The following is a 16216-nucleotide window of genomic DNA, read 5'->3' as shown; positions in this document are numbered from 1 at the left end:
TGGGGGGAATGGCACTATTGAAAGTGCTGCAGACACTTTAAACTGCAGACTATAGTGATTCAGAAGTGAAGAGAAGTGAAAATGGAAGAAAGCAGTTTACTTCAAAAATGGCTCGATCCCACTTTGCCAACCAGACACAAGAGGCTTTATATGAAAAGCTAGTTGCTGAAAAGATTGTATCTGAAATGACAAAAAAAGAGTTAGCAACTGGCTACTAAAATAGATTACAAAGGCTGTTCGAAAGGGCCATAGTATTTACATGGCAAAACCCCACAATGGCACTTCAAAATTCAGGAAAAAATTGAGAGGGAAAGAGTAAACGATCACATTCCTCCACATTACTTTTGTGATCAAATTTATCAGGTCCCCACAACTTCACTCAATTTTGTAAGATCAGAGATCAGTCATGACTTTCCTAACACTTAGCAATTACTCAAGAATTCTAGGAATCTTCTAGGAAGGAAAAATAATCTTAAAACATTGTCATGTTATTCCAGTATAAGCTTTTGTGGTCTAGGGACTAAATAACATTTAACGTTCCTTCGAGTTCTATGTGTCAATAATTTTCTAGTATCGTCAACAGGTTAACAGGACTGTTTCACAGAACAGAATGAGAGCCTACAGCTTTCACTTTTTTCAGGCAAGAGGAAATACAGCTCAGAAGCAACATGTATGTGTTTGTTTTCAATACATCTCATCTTCACTGGGGCACAGACTGGATAAATCAGTTCTAATAATTGAATATAGCAGGGGTGTCCAGGCTGTGGCTCAGGAGCCACATGTGGCTCTTTCACACATATTGTGTGCCTCTCAAAGCCCCATTGCCCTGCCAGCCAGCTTGGAGAAGGCATTTGTCTCTTTAAATTACTTCTTCAAGTCAAGCCGGCCAGCAGCTTGGAGAATGCATTTAAAGTTAACGTTGTTTTCTTTCCACCTCTTCTCCTCCCTCACCCCATCTATTTGCCTTCCTTCCTGTCTTATGGCTGTTAAACATCTGACATTCATGCCTTGCGGCTCTCAAACATCTGACTTTTATTCTACGTGGCTTTTATGTTAAGTAAGTTTGGCCACCCCTGGAATATAGTGATTCAGCAACTTGCATTTATTTCACCTAGAGGCTGAAGTATAGTGGACTACATTCTAGTCCCCTTGGTTTTACGTTCTTGTATTCTTTATTTCTGGATAAACAGATTTATAGTGACCATCTGCCCTTAACTCTTACTTTTGAGTTAAAGAATTTTCATCTGCATCATTAGACCCAAATCTCTGATTCGTTGGTAAGAATTAATTGGTCTTCAGAAATGAAGTCATATGTTTTAAGATTACTGAACCAACCTGGTATTTTAAACTGCAGAGACAACCTATAACACCACAAATTCTTCTAATATGGAGTGCTCATGGATCAAGCTCATTCTTTTTACACTCAGGCATCCCTCACCCAAACCAGAGAATCGTCTCACCTTTTATTTAGCAAAACCAAGGGAACCAAATCCATTCATTAACAAGCCACCCCTCTCCCCCCCCCCAAAAGAATGCTGGCTGAACAGCCATAAAGAGACTGTGCAAGTTATTTTTCTCTGGCTACCCATTGACAGGATTTATTAATCATTTGTTTATCTGTTTCTTTTGAATTTGACTGCAACCTATGGGCATGCTAGGTTGTCAGGCAGCTAAAATAATGAAGCTCTGACATAAGCATACACTACAGGAAGATAAATGAACAGAGACGTTTATATAATCTGGGAAGATATTCTTGTAGCATGGCTCTCCTTGTGCTCTAAATACTACCATCCTGCATACAATGATCATTCCTTTTGCTATGCTTTCTACCTCACCAGAGATCTGAAGCAGCCATGCTGGGGAATTTACTAATGTTGGGGCAGAAAGAGATGTAAATCAAAGTAAGAAACAAGGGCAGTACAGCTCTTCACAAAACCTTTGGAGATTTCCACTTCATTGCCTTTGGATTTGCCCCTTTTAGCCTCACAATAAAGAGTAGTTCCCTTGTATAGTGCAGTTGAGGTCTTCCATTCCCTTTTCCCACAGCATAAATTCATAATACAATGCAAACCAAGGACTTGCAGTTAGAAACAGCTTGGTCAAATAAAGTGACAAAAGGACAATTCCAAAGGTGGCTTTCTTGATCGACTTTAATTTATGAGTACAGCTGAATTTGGAAATAGATATAACAGGCATTGATGAAAGAAACACAACTTTTGTGAATTGGTCTGGGATCACAATATCCCTGAACAAGTTTGACCCAGTGAAGGAGATCATCCCAGAGGGAAAAAAATCTGTATTTGAAGATGGGAATCAGATGTAATTTTCATAAACAACTCTTAAACTGGTCTGTGTGATTACCACATCTAAAATTTAAATTTAAAACCAGCATCAGCCTGAATGTGCAGGTTTGTCTGGGGCTTTTTGGTTTTAAAAATCACCTCTCTTCCATATTCTATCCTATCAATTAATAACATGTGCAAGTGTTCCATTCTGGATCAAAAGGCATTCTTATCATATGAAAAGGTGCCCTTGTCTGCTCACAATGCAACACAGAAAATTGTTCCAGACAAAGCAGCAGCAATGAGATCAGAACAGGGATGCAGAAGACACCTCAGTCACACTGGATGCAGTAGGGCTGACTTCCGAATTGGCTGCATTATGTCATAATTTTTCAGTGTTGCAGCTGCTGGTTCAAGAGATCATTCTTCAAGAGGCATTGGAGCTTCCAGTCGCTGATTTAATCATAAATGGACATATACCGGAAAACTACAAATGCAGGGAAAGAGCACTACCAAAGTTGACTCAAGCCTTCTTAAATTCCCTCTCCCTCAAAATATTACATGTTACATTTAAAGCAAAATTATAGGTATCAGAAAAATTTCTGTTAATTCATATATTTCTAATCAATTCAATAACTCTTCAGCAAGTTTCTTTTATGAACAGGTTTTGCAAGTCCAACTCTGTCATTCCCACGATCAAAAATACAATAAAAACCTGACATAAATACATCTCCCAGAATCCACATTGGTACATTGTCTCTGCCAACTGCCACAGCCTGAAAACCAGAGAGACACACCAGTTCCTCTCTTGTGCTTTCCTGTGGTACAAAAACAAACATTTTACTTTTGTGCTGAATTTTCCTGCACAGAGCCAAAACTGGGGTGTATGGTTTGTGAACATATTGAGCCAACCCCTTTTTGGTGATTATTCATAGGACTGTGGAGGTATTTGTGGAGGGGGGAAGTTTTGGAAAGAAAAAAATAATTTGTCTCTGTTGCTGAGGCAACCAAGTCAACATTTTTTTCCCAAGCTAATTGTGCATAATTAACTAACTTGGGCTGACTGAATGGAACTGTGCATAGAGATAAACATCCAATTAAAATGTAATGCAGTGGCAATGGAAAACACCTGGATGTGTATGCAAATGTGGATGTTGTCCATCCTACCACTTTTAATGTAGTATACATTTCAATGCACATCTGAATGTGTATCTCCATCCCCATTCTGCCCACTTGGACTATGGAAGTTGAGTCTTGACATTCAGTAGGACTTTCTCTACTGCTATCACATAGCTGAATCCGATTGGCTAGGTGGTTCTGTGATGTCATCATGCTCGCTATGTTATCCTTGACTGGCTAGGATAACTTGGGGCCAAAATATACGTTATTTTTGATGTGCATTGGGACACTGGTGCCTGACCCAACTCAAAGTGAAACATTACATTAGAGTGGGGGAAAACGTTTAAAAACTGTTAAACGTATCTTCATCACCTTGCATGGCTCTAAACACTGCAAAGGGGAAGGAGGAGCTTCATGTTTTCCTCCTGCACAATTTTCACCAGCAGAAACATGTCTTGGGAATAGACACATGGAGCCAGATTAAGGGGCAAACAGACTTCCCCTGCAGCGGTTTCTACTATATAAACTATACAGAATGAAATCAGGGAGCTGCTCCTCCCCTCTCACAGCATTTGGAATTGTGTAAGATAATGCTTATAAGGATTTTTGAAAGTTAGCCCCCGCTCTCTCTTTTGTTACAAGCTAGTTCAGGCACCCATGTCCTGACAAATGTCAAGCCAGCATGTTTTGACCTTGATTCAATAAGCCTTAAATGTGATTTTTAAAACAAAAAACTTTGGGGGCTGTATTGAGGCCCTTAAAAAATGGAAAGACCAGTACACTTTGGGAGGACATTTTTCACCCCTTTTAAAAACACTTTTTATGTCGAAAATCACTAAGAAAATTCAACATGGCAGTAATCTCCATTGCATTTTGGAGATGGCCAGTTGTGAGAATTTAGATACGTACCTTGATTATATACTGATCTGATGTTAAAGTGAATTCTTTCCCTGAGATAGTAAAGGTTATCTGAGGCAGGCTGGATAGTCTTCTGCAATCTACAAAATACTGTAACATAACAGAATTAGTTTCTTGACTTAAGGGTTATGTTGCTATTTGCTATTTGAACAAATGCATCAGCCTTATCAAATGCTACATGACTTCTGAGCATTGGAGGGGCTCACTATCAAGGAATGATGGTATTGTAGGGCCTCTGTGGCTTGGCAATGGCATCTGGTAAAGAAGAAGAAGAAGAATATGATATTGGATTTATATCCCGCCCTCCACTCCAAAGAGTCTCAGAGGGGCTCACAATCTCCTTTACCTTCCTCCCCCACAACAGACATCCTGTGAGGTGGGTGGGGCTGGAGAAGGCTCTCACAGCAGCTGCCCTTTCAAGGACAACCTCTGCCAGAGCTATGGCTGACCCAAGGCCATGCTAGCAGGTGCAAGTGGAGGAGTTGGGAATCAAACCCGGTTCTCCCAGATAAGAGACCGCACACTTAACCACTACACCAAACTGGCTCTCCTTTTCTGCCTTTGAAGAGGATAAGGCCATTTTTAGCTATGATGACTAACAGCCACTGATAAACCTGTCCTCTGTGGAAGAGAGATGTCCAGTGCACTCCTAAGAGCCCATGAGCTTACACAAAGGCTCATGAAGCATGGGGGCTTCCTAGCATCAGTGCACTGTGCTGGAATGATCTAATCTCTGCACAGTACTTTCACTCAGGGTCTCGATCTTCAGCACCAGTCTTCCTCCCATGCTATTTTCAAAAGTCTAATGCCCCTGGGTTTGGGCTCTTGAAAACAGTACAAGGACAGGACAGTATGGGGGGAAATCCCCCACCCCACTGTGGTCTCAAGCAGGATATGGTCCTGTGGCATTTGTAGAGTGAAGTAATTGCAGCAGTAAAATCGTGGTGACATCCCCAGGGATGCTGTATTGTCTAGTCTCTGGGCAGCACAGCTGTGCCAAGCAAAATCCATTGTTCCAATTTGGTATGTACATGGATGTGACAGTAAATGGATAGCCCTCCTACATTTTTTAAACCCCAAGAGCTGTAGGTATTGGTACAAAACTGAATGGGCCAGACAGGCTGGGAACCCATCATAATTATACAAGACTTGTAGATTCACCTCTCTACGTCTTGCATGCTGCTACCTCAGCACTGGACTGAAGGGGTTCTAGGCCCTTGCCACTGTTATCCTGAACATAAATTATTCAAAGAAGAAGCTATTTGGCCCACACTCTCGCCAAAGTTATTTGTTTACGGTATTCACAGGTTGGGTCCAGGATCCAAAACATCTCATACCCTGTAAATTCCATCAACCCTAAGAGGCATGAGTGAAGGGCACAGGATTGCCCTTCAGTAGCAACACCATACACTACTGGTACAGGTTCTGAACATGGCAGTTCATAGGGCTGAGTTGCCAAATATACAGAGTTTGGCGGTTAAATGAAAAGTTACCAGTAAATGTGGATAAGCATAAATAGAATGGCTTTCAGAAAAAGATTGTAATAACTTTTCAACTGAGTTCATGGCTTTGCTTTGTTTTCCTGTAAAGCACTTGGAATTTGTATAATGCATTGCAGGTCAACACTTCAGCACTGAGACTTTCTCTAACTGATTACATTGCATTTCTTCAAATGATACCCCCAACCTGAAAGAGATTTCAGTGGAACTGGCAACTACATCAGTGTGCTTAAAGTCACAGCAGCCTGAAACACTCCACAAGATGGCAGCATCTCCTTGCTCCACAACTCTACATGTGCTCTGGAGCAGAGAGAACTGCTTTCCACTAAATCAAAAGACTAGCAGGAATTATGAAGTCAATTGAATGAGGAAATCAAAAAGGTTGCAGGATAGTGAGGAAACAGACTATGTAGAAGCTGTAGGTGGGACTCTTTCTCTGACTGAAAACTTGGCTGCCACAACTTTCAAGCAAGCAGTGCAGGGATAAACCAATGATGTGATTGAAGGCACAGAGGTAAAAACAGAGAGGTGGAAGGGACCTCAAAGATCATCTAGCTGAACTTCCTGCAGGATGCAGGAAATTCACAACTTGCCCTCACAACTCCGCCAGTGACCTCTGCTCTATGTCCAGAGGAAAGCAAAAATCCTCAAGGATTAGGGGTCCCAACCCTCCCGCTCTAGCGGGGGACCCCAGGTTTCCGAGCCTCTTCTCCCGCTCCCCCAAAAAACGGAAGCAGGGGGAGAAGCGGCGTCCTCCTGCTGCTGCTGGCGGCGTCGGAGGCTGCCGGGAAGGATGCTGGGGGTGAACAGCATCACCAGCGGGGGTTGAGGGGGCCGCCTGCGCTCCATGTGCTCCTCATCAGCCGCTGTGCTGCTGGAGGCGGCTGACCATGTGGTCGGTGTAAAGGACGGGCTTGAGGGTGCGCGAGCGCTGCGGCCAGCCGTAGCAGAAGGTCTCCACGCCCCGCCCGTTGCGCCCGTAGCGCTCGCGCACCCTCAAGCCCGTCCTTTACACCGACCGCGTGGTCAGCTGCCTCCAGCAGCACAGCCGCCGCCCCCCCAAGTCCCAGCAACCCCAGGTGAGTAAGCGCCCTGCCCTGCCCCGCCGCGGCACGGGAGGGAGGGAGGCCGGGGGGATGGAGCTGCCGAGGCCCGGTGGGTTGTCCTTGCCGCCCTCCCTTCTCTGCTGCCTTCGCGGCTTCCCCGAGACGGGGCGGGCGGCTTCTGCAGCCCCACACCCTCCTCGGAGGCCCAGTTGCCCAGCGGTGTTTCCTGCAGAAACTGCCAGAAGAGCAGGGCCGCCTCTTCTCGGCTTCATTTTAGCTGCTCCTCCGAGATGGGCTCAGCCTGAGCCCATCTCGGAGGAGCAGCTACGGTGACCGGAGAACAGGCGGCGGCGGCAGCCGTCCCCCCCCTAGCTCCACCCCAGTGTCTCCTGGCTCCACCCCCAAAGTCTCCTGGCTCCACCCCCAAAGTCCCCAGATATTTCCAAAATTGGACTTGGCAACCCTATCAAGGATATCTGACCAATCTCACCCGAAGGAAAATTCCTTCCTGACATCATAGTGGTGATTGTCATTACCTTGGGCACATATAAGAAAGGGCAATGAGATCCAAGCACTGACTCATGTTGCCCTCTCTCTCATGAGCTGCCTAAGTCCACAGAATCAGCATTGATGTCAGATGGCCATCTCTGCTTAAAAACCTCCAAAAAGTTTGGGAAGGGACGGTGGCTCAGCGGTAGAGCATCTATTTGGTAAGCAGAAGGTCCCAGGTTCAATCCCCGGCATCTCCAACTAAAAAGGGTCCAGGCAAGGAGGCGTGAAAAACCTCAGCTTGAGACCCTGGAGAGCTGCTGCCAGTCTGAGTAGACAATACTGATTTTGATGGACTGAGGGTCTGATTTAGTATAAGGCGGCTTCATATGTTCATATATGTTCAAAAAGGAGAAGTATGTGGGATTCTCAGTTATTTTCTCTTATGCACAAAAGAAGCAGGACCATAGCTATAGGGGAGGCTGTGGGGGCCCTGCCCCTAACTTCTGTGTAACCAAGAGGCCCTGCCTGTTCATACGGAGCACCCCAATAGCAAGAGAGAGAGAGAAAGTGGGGCTCCTGTTCCTGGAAACAAAAGGGAGTCTGATCAGAAACAGGTCAAGAAAATACTCCATTCAAAATGGAGTAGACACAGTAGGGAGCTTGTTCTGATCCCCACCTAAAGGCACACTCTGGACATGGCCCTCTCCCCAGCCCAAACAGAGTGCATAATAACAATGGGGACTGCTGATAAGTATTGTTCACATCCTAATCCTCAGCTACTGATTAATCAGCCACCTCCCTGGGTCTTTACATCAACTCAGCTTCTCTTTGTCTAATGCTATGGTAAATATCTGATACCTAGATAAATTCTTTGTTCTCTATACTTGCCTCTCCCCAGGGGTATCTTTGCTAAACCGCCCAAACATCGTGACCCATTGTAATCTAAGGGCGGACATTACTAAACCAGCACTATCTATTGTTACCTGGAGATCCATTCAGGTGACCAGAGTCAGTTCTGCTCATTGGCCTGAGGTGGGCACCCAATCAGGTACCTAGAAAAGACTAGATACTGCACAACAACAAGCAAGCCCCTTTTCTGGGAGGATTTCTTCCTTTCCAAAAGTTTATAACAGGAGAAAAGGTTTCAACTCTCTCTCTCTTCAAGCTGAGCACATGGAACCAGATTGTTCCCCCCCCCCCATTAGTCTAAGTAAGGGGGCCCTCAGACAAGGCACATGTTGGTGCATGTCTCCATCATCAAGTTTGTAACTGGACCCTAAAGCCCATGAGGACCAGGTAGTATACCCTGTCTATGTTTTACCCTCGTGTTTACCTCTACCCATTTCATATCTGTTTTCTTAGGAACTGTGTGATTGTTGTATGAATTATTTACTTTATTTGTATGTGTGATTTCTTAATAAATATATTTTAGTTTACTCAAAATCTCATTACTTAAAGAGAAATTCTTGGGAGATCGCCTTCTGTATACAAAGGTTTAGATCTTGCTTAAGCGAGCCATAGTTGCCCACCTTTTAAATTGCCCAACCTCTCATTGAGGGCAATTTGGCTTACATCTGGATGGGGGAGACCCCAACTCAGGACCACCAAACAGCTGCCAGGGCCTCTGCCATGGCCTCCTAACTCCCCCATGATTCAAATCATGCCAGAGGGGTAGCAGGAGTAGCTGCTGTTCTCCCTGTGCCATCAGCTGGTCAGTGGGGCCTTTAAAATCACACGTGGAGGCCGGGAACCACTTCTGCTGTCCCTCTGGTACAATTTTAATTGCAGGGAGCAGCCCGAGGCCTTCCCTTCCCTGCAGCGGCTTAAGGGCCATCGCCACACCCTACAATTCAAATTGCACAGGAGGGGCAGTAGAAGCAGTCCCTGGCCTCCACATGCAATTTAAAGGCCCTGCCAAACAGCTGGTCTGCGGAGTCTTTAAATTGCTCCAGGAGGCCAGCAGCTAGGGTTGCCAAGTCCAATTAAAGAAAAATCTGGGGACTTTGGGGGTGGAGCCAGGAGACTTTGGGGGTGTAGCCAGGAGACATTGGGGGTGGAGCCAAGAACAAGGATGTGACAAGCATAATTGAACTCCAAGGGAGTTCTTGCCATCACATTTAAAGAGACAGCACATCTTTTAAAATGCCTTTCTTCCATAGGAAATAATTAAGGATAGGGGCACCATATTTTGGGGCTCATAGAATTGGACCCTCTGGTCCAATCGTTTTGAAACTTGGGGGGTATTTTGGGGAGAGGCACTAGATGCTATACTAAAAATCTGGTGCCTCTACCTCAAAAAATAGCCCCCCCCCAGAGCCCCCAATACCCACGGATCAATTTCCTATTATTCCCTATGGGAATCGTTCTCCATAGGGAATAATAGAGTGCCTAATAGACATTTCCCTCCCCCCCCCACGCTTTCTAAAGGGGGGGAGGGCCTCCAAACTAGGGAATCCCCTGCCCCCTCCCTCTCACACACACACACTTACCAGATCTTCCTCCGGACAACTCTACTTCCTGTGAAAACGAAAGCAAAGAAAGGGAGGGGCCGTTCTCAGAAGCCCTTTCTGCTTCCAGCTTCCTGCCCAGCCTTAAAGGGGCAGACATTTTGCAAACGGCTCAGGAGCTCTACAACATGAAGCCTAAAGGTATGTTCTCCCCCCCTCCACCCCAACCCCCGCTTCCAGAGTTTTGAAGAGCGGGAGATGAGGCTGCGAAACCAGAAGTCTCCTGCCAGAGCGGGAGGTTTGGGAAGCCTACCAGCAGCTAATCCTGCCATCACTCCCATGTAATTTGAATTGCAGGGGAGGGAGAAGGCCTCAAGCTGCAGATGAGGTGCCAACCTGTGGTGGAGGCCATGAGCCACCCCTCCCTTCCCCCCCCCAATGATTCAAATTGTGTGAGAGAGATGGCAGAAGCAGCCTCCAGCCTCCCCAAGCAATTGAAAGCTCTTTAAATGGTGCAGGGAGGCCAGCACGTGCTTCTGCCACCCCTCCTGTACCATCTGAATGGGGGGAAGAGTGGCCCTCAAGCTGTGGTGGGGGCAGGGCAGTGGGGAGGGAAGATTGGGTAGGGCATAGTTGGAGTATTTTAGGTGGGGCACTTTTTAAAAATGTAAGTGTCCCCCAAATTTTTTTAAGCCCTCTGATCTAAAGAAGTCTGGCTACACTCCTGAAAAGAAGTCTATGTGCATGTATCCACAGATGTTCATACATGGGATATTGAGCCTTACAACATCCATTGGTATTATACCAATTCCCAAGTGGTTTCAATATGAATTAACTAATGATTAAAGCAATTACAATAACAATATAAGTAATTTGATATTTTCCTCCAGTTTCCACAAGATATGTCTCATCTTTTATCTTTTTCTCACTTTGAGTACTGCTTTCCCCACCCGTCTCCTAACACATGGTTAGGCATATGTTGAGGACAGCAATGGGCTCTGTCTTGATGGTTTTCATCTTGGGATTGGCCTCCTCCCTCTCTTTCCTTCCCTTTGGTGTAGCCAGTTTGGTGTAGTGGTTAAGTGTGCGGACTCTTATCTGGGAGAACTGGGTTTGATTCCCCACTCCTCCATTTGCACCTGCTGGAATGGGCTTGGGTCAGCCATAGCTCTGGCAGAGGTTGTCCTTGAAAGGGCAGCTGCTGTGAGAGCCCTCTCCAGCCCCACCCACCTCACAGGGTGTCTGTTGTGGGGGAGGAAGGTAAAGGAGATTGTGAGCCGCTCTGAGACTCTTTGGAGTGGAGGGCGGGATATAAATCCAATATCTTCTTCTTTTCCTTTTCAACTATACTTTACCCCTCTGAGATTTTATGCCATCTTTTAATACATGTGCAGTGGGATGGATCTATTTATTATGTATTTTATTGTATCTTATGGCATTTATTGTGATTATGTATTGAATGTTTGTATTGAATGTTTTTACAAATGATGTTACCTACTCTGAGCCTGGTCTCCAAAGACAGTGGGTTATAAATTTAGTAAATAAATAAAAATACAACAAACAAATAATGGGTTGGATCCTGCCAATCCATTCCATTAGCGGAAGTTCTTACCACCAAAGAAAGAAGCCTTCCCCAATGCAAGAACCTCAGAGATGCCAAAGATACTGAGTTGAATCCCATGGATGCATTTCTCTAGTGGTGATGCTTTCCTCTGCTGGAAAGGGGCTCAAGGAGTTCACATAAGCTCATAGAACTTCTTACAGATGAAGAAGGCTCTTTCCACCAGAGGAGGGCCCCTTCATTAAGGGAATGGATCCAAGATGTATTGGTTCATTCATCATTAAATCATCAGACCTTATTTTTCCCTTTCTCCCAAACTCTCCCCACAGGTACATTTACCTCTCCATATGGGGTTGGTCTTGCTCCAATATATTGCTGCAGTTTGATTATTTCTGTGAGTGGGCCAGTAATGAGAGAAGTACCCGAATCTACAATAGCATTACAGCCATCCAAACATAATGCCAGTTGTCCTTGGACTTTCACACTGTATTATGGGGGAAGGCAAGAAACAAACACATAGCAATATATTTTAAATGGGCTGTAAGTTTATGGGAAATTGCATCTATAAAAGCAAGCAAAACTATGTAGCCAATCAAAAAAATCCTCAATCTTCAAAAATAAACAGCAACTTAAAAACTTACACATTTTTATTCCATCATAAGATTCTGTGCATAAGAGTTTACTTTCTAGGATGCATTCAGTGGCTTCTCATTATGCAGACATTTTATGAAGGGGGTATAAAAAATAAACAATGGCAGGCCTCGGATTCAGTGGGAGCTCACAGGAATACAGTTCCTGAACCTTTCTGACAGTTCCACCTCCTCCTTCCCACCTTGTCCACTGAATAGTGGGTGCAGTTGCATAACAATCCCTGGATGAGCTCCACCACCTTTTCCCCTACAAAACGACCCCTGAACAGTGGGGTCAAATTGCCTTGGAATGCAAGAAGCCCAGGGCAAAACAGTGTCACATACAAGACAGATCTAATCAATAAAAATATAAACATCAATCACTAGCTATGCTAAGCTAGTCAGCACCTGCAAGGGAGCCATGAAATACAACCATGTAAAATATAATCTCACCAAGAAAAGCACAAGCACCAGTTATGCTATTTTAGTTAAGACAAGTTGTGTGAGGTCCTCCACACCCTATACATTGTGAGAGTGCGGGGGCGGGGGGATAGTATTGGAAGGAAACTTCTCTAATGGAATTTTTTTAAAAGGCCTGAGCTGCACAGAGGAAGGAAAAACAAAGTGTCTGTTAGTGGCTCCCTACAGCTTAATGAGAAGAGGAAACTGCAACAGTGGGAGGGTGTCCTCATGCAAGTATCTCCCAATGTATTTCACTATGACACCAACAGCATCCTTCCAGCTGTTCAAACTGCCCTCTTTGCAGTTTAAATTATTCTTTGAAGGGTATTCATTAGGATGACAGAAAGCCATCTTCCAGTACAAAATGACTTAAAAGCTCATTAAAGGTGTGCAATGGACACAGCTTTATCCCCCTATTTCCAAATTCCTTTCCCCACCAGTCTGAAGGGAATCCTGTGGCAAGCAGTCTGTCTTCCTTCATTTGAATGGCTAGTGTGGGAACAAGACACTTTTCGGCCTGAGGCCATTGTCACTGCCACCCTGCCTCACCACTGCAGCTGCTGCCTCCTTTCCCACTCAGGAGCTGCAGAAGTTGATCCTCCTTGCCCTCACCACCCCAGGCCTCTTTTTTAAAAAGCACCACAAGCAGGGCCATAGTCAGGATTTCATGTTTGGTGGGGCCCCACAGAAGGATTTGTCGTTTGGGGAGGCCAGGGGACCACTCAGTTCGGTGGCCCTGGGCTCTCAGCGCTGTAGGCTGCCATGGGTTCCACAAGCTAGCTCCCCTTCATCTGGGCAGTCACAGCAGCTCCGCTCCCCCCCACCCCACACTTTCTTATGTGCTCCTCTCTCAGAGAAACAGAGACCTCTTGACTCTTCCCCCCCCCCCCCTTTGCTCTGCATACTGTGTTAGGGAAGGGGAGAGAAGAAAGCAAAAAGACCAGCAGCAATGCTACTACTTGTTGAGAATGGTGGTGAGCAAATGGGACAGATTAGGGGCCCTCCAATGGAGGGGCCATACAGTTGGAAGGGGGTTTGAAAGGATGGGCCTACCCCCCTGGGCCCCACTGTGGCTACAGGCCTGACCACAAGCCACATATGTCCAATAGGGCTTCCCAGACTTTTGCAAGACTCTTCCCACTCATAAGAGAGAGAGTTCAGCCATAATTTTGGTTGCCATGGCAAATTAGGCCAATTACCATGGCTGCCCTGGCTCCTACTTAGAGATGGTGGAGGCAGTGGCAGGCTGGATGGAAGACTGGTTAAGTATGCTGTCCCCCTCCCAAAGATGTCTCAAGTAACTGCCCCAGCCTGGTTCACCTGATGTGTAGCACTGGTCCCACTAATGATTACTGGGCAAAGTGAGGAACTGGTCCTCAGTTCTTTCATCATACTGCAAGGATACAGTGCCAGTTTTAGCACTGCAATGTTTCTACCTTCTTTGGGTCTTCTTTGTCTTGAGGGTTGAACTGGAATCTTATATATTCTGTATGTGTGGGTACTCCACAGAGCATGCAGAAATCTCCCTCCTGCTTGTGTGTAGCCCCATTTGTGCCATAGTGATCAGCCTTGACACTGTCTACTTTGCTGTTATAATAATAATAATAATAATAATTATTATTATTATTATTATTATTATTATTATTATTATTATTATTATTATTATTTTATTTATATCCCACCCTCCCCGCTGAAGCAGGCTCAGGGCGGCTCACAACATATAATACAAAATTACAATATAAAACATCTCAGTACAATATATAATTTGCTAATTAAAACCATTATAATTAAAACCAACAAAATTAAACTAACATTTACAGTGCTATGTTCTAAGTGTCTCCTCGGTAGTTTATGATAGCCGTATATAGTAGACTAAAATCCACATTAAGCGAAGGCCATTTGAAAAAGGGTAGTCTTGCAGGCCCTACGGAATTGATCAAGGCTCCACAGGGCCCGCACTTCATCCGGTAGTTGGTTCCACCAGTGTGGAGCTGTGATCAAAAAGGCTCTTTCTCGCGTACTCTTCAGTTTGGCCTCCTTCAGCCCGGGGATTGTCAACTGATTTTGTGCACCTGATCTCAGTACTCTCTGGGGCACATATGGGGAACGGATGACCAAGATTATATAAAAAGTCTGTATCAAAGCCAGGAACACTGCCTTTCTTCCTAATGATCCCCTTGGCTACATCAGAGGTGTGTGGCCTAATATGCAAAGGAGTTCCTGCTACAAAAAAAGCCCTGATGAAGCATATATACAAACTTTTGTTCCTAAACGCTCACTCACTTGGAGGTAGGATGTACGTATGTCCTTTGTTGCTGGTATATCTCAATGTGGATGAAGAGGTTGTCCCCTTTTCTACAATCTTACCCCAAGGTTTTTGTTGTTTCTTGCAATTCAGTCCCTGCATTTACAGCACAGTGTGACTGCTTGCACTGAGATGAGTCATGGGAAACCGTGGGTTACCTGACTGTAAGGGACAGATGCTAACCACCTATGAAGATCTGAGCAGGATATTTAACTGGTCAGGATTGGACCTGACTGGGACGTGGGTTGTTCCAGGAAATATATATAATTGGGGACCCGGCCCCACCATATTGTCTTTGTGATGTACTCACCAATAAAGAATGTTTACTGTTAAACATCTCTGAACCCAGTACATTACAGTTTCTGTTTGAGTAGACTTACTTGTTGACTTCAATTTGCCAGTACTTTTTCTCAGTGACTTTAGCCCAGTGAATGGATCCTTTGTAGAGAGAATGGTCTATGCCTCCTAGTATCAATTCACCTCCATCTTCATTGTCGTCTTCACTAAAAACAAAGCCAAAGGTTTGGGTCCTATGGAAAAAGCTTGTGGGAAGAGCTGGCAAAACAGATCTTCTCTACTTGGCAGCCCTCTGTACATCCTAATGATTCTTTGAGGGGCAATGGGAGACCCTTGTTAATAAAATGTTCCATGGCATGGGAAGTGTCTACAGTGAGGGATGAAACTGGGTGAAATCACCACTTCTCTTCCACTGACAGTGGAGCAACCTCTCTTCCAGTTGGTGAGGGAAAATGAGAAGTTGCCTGATCCTACCCTTCACTGCCATCCCCAGTGCTGCAGAGTGTTATGTTTAGGAGGATCCTCAGGCCCCCAGTAGTGGATTTTCAAGGCACAGGGAGGCTGCTGGAGAAAGGGCAAGATGGCCATGATGAGCTAGTCTGCCAGTTCTTCTGTGAGCTTTTCCATAGAATCCAACCCTTAATATATACACTAATTGATTATATACACAAACATGGAACTTAATAAAAATGAAATCCACTTTAACCTTCTTAGATAAAAATATTAAGTCTTCATGCTTTCTAATTTTAAAAAATGATAGATGGTTAGAGGTGGCAAAAAAAACAAAGCATTAGCCAGGACAAATAAATATTTGAGGTTACAGATGGATTTATTTTAAGATATAAGTAGCTAGTCCTGAACAAAATTATTGATCTGGATGAAATCACAATGCAATGATTTCATTTGTCTGCCATTACATCAAAGTTACCAAATCCATATCTAAAATGCAACAGTGAGATGACAACCTCATCAACAACAACAGCATCAAATTTTAGTTGGAACTGCATCATAACATTTTCTTAAAGATCCACAGGAAACACTTTAGGTATTATGGCCCTGACTCACAGATTCTAGTGCCCAGCAGTAAGTGGCACAAGTGCCGTAGCAGCAGTGTATATTCACAGTGACAGTGCTGGTTAGTATAGGGAGTGTGGCATGG

General features: G+C 44.7%; 1 protein-coding gene across 1 annotated transcript in view; it reads right to left on the bottom strand.

The window, feature by feature from the left end:
• Positions 1-2132: 2132 nt before the first annotated feature.
• LOC132575872 (cathepsin E-like) overlaps positions 2133-16216 on the bottom strand; it is a 29428-nt gene continuing 15344 nt past the window's right edge. The window contains exons 6-9 of the mRNA XM_060244557.1: positions 15141-15263; positions 11704-11848; positions 4311-4409; positions 2133-3100 (exon numbers count right to left, since the gene is read on the bottom strand). Of these exons, the coding sequence (XP_060100540.1) occupies positions 2912-3100; positions 4311-4409; positions 11704-11848; positions 15141-15263 (556 nt within the window). The 3' untranslated portion in view covers positions 2133-2911. The remainder of the gene's footprint in view (positions 3101-4310; positions 4410-11703; positions 11849-15140; positions 15264-16216) is intronic.

This window comes from Heteronotia binoei, chromosome 8, assembly GCF_032191835.1.
Source record: "Heteronotia binoei isolate CCM8104 ecotype False Entrance Well chromosome 8, APGP_CSIRO_Hbin_v1, whole genome shotgun sequence".
Taxonomy (NCBI): domain Eukaryota; kingdom Metazoa; phylum Chordata; class Lepidosauria; order Squamata; family Gekkonidae; genus Heteronotia; species Heteronotia binoei.
The sequence above is the reverse complement of the archived record's forward strand: the minus strand, read 5'-3'. Positions and strand labels throughout refer to the sequence as shown.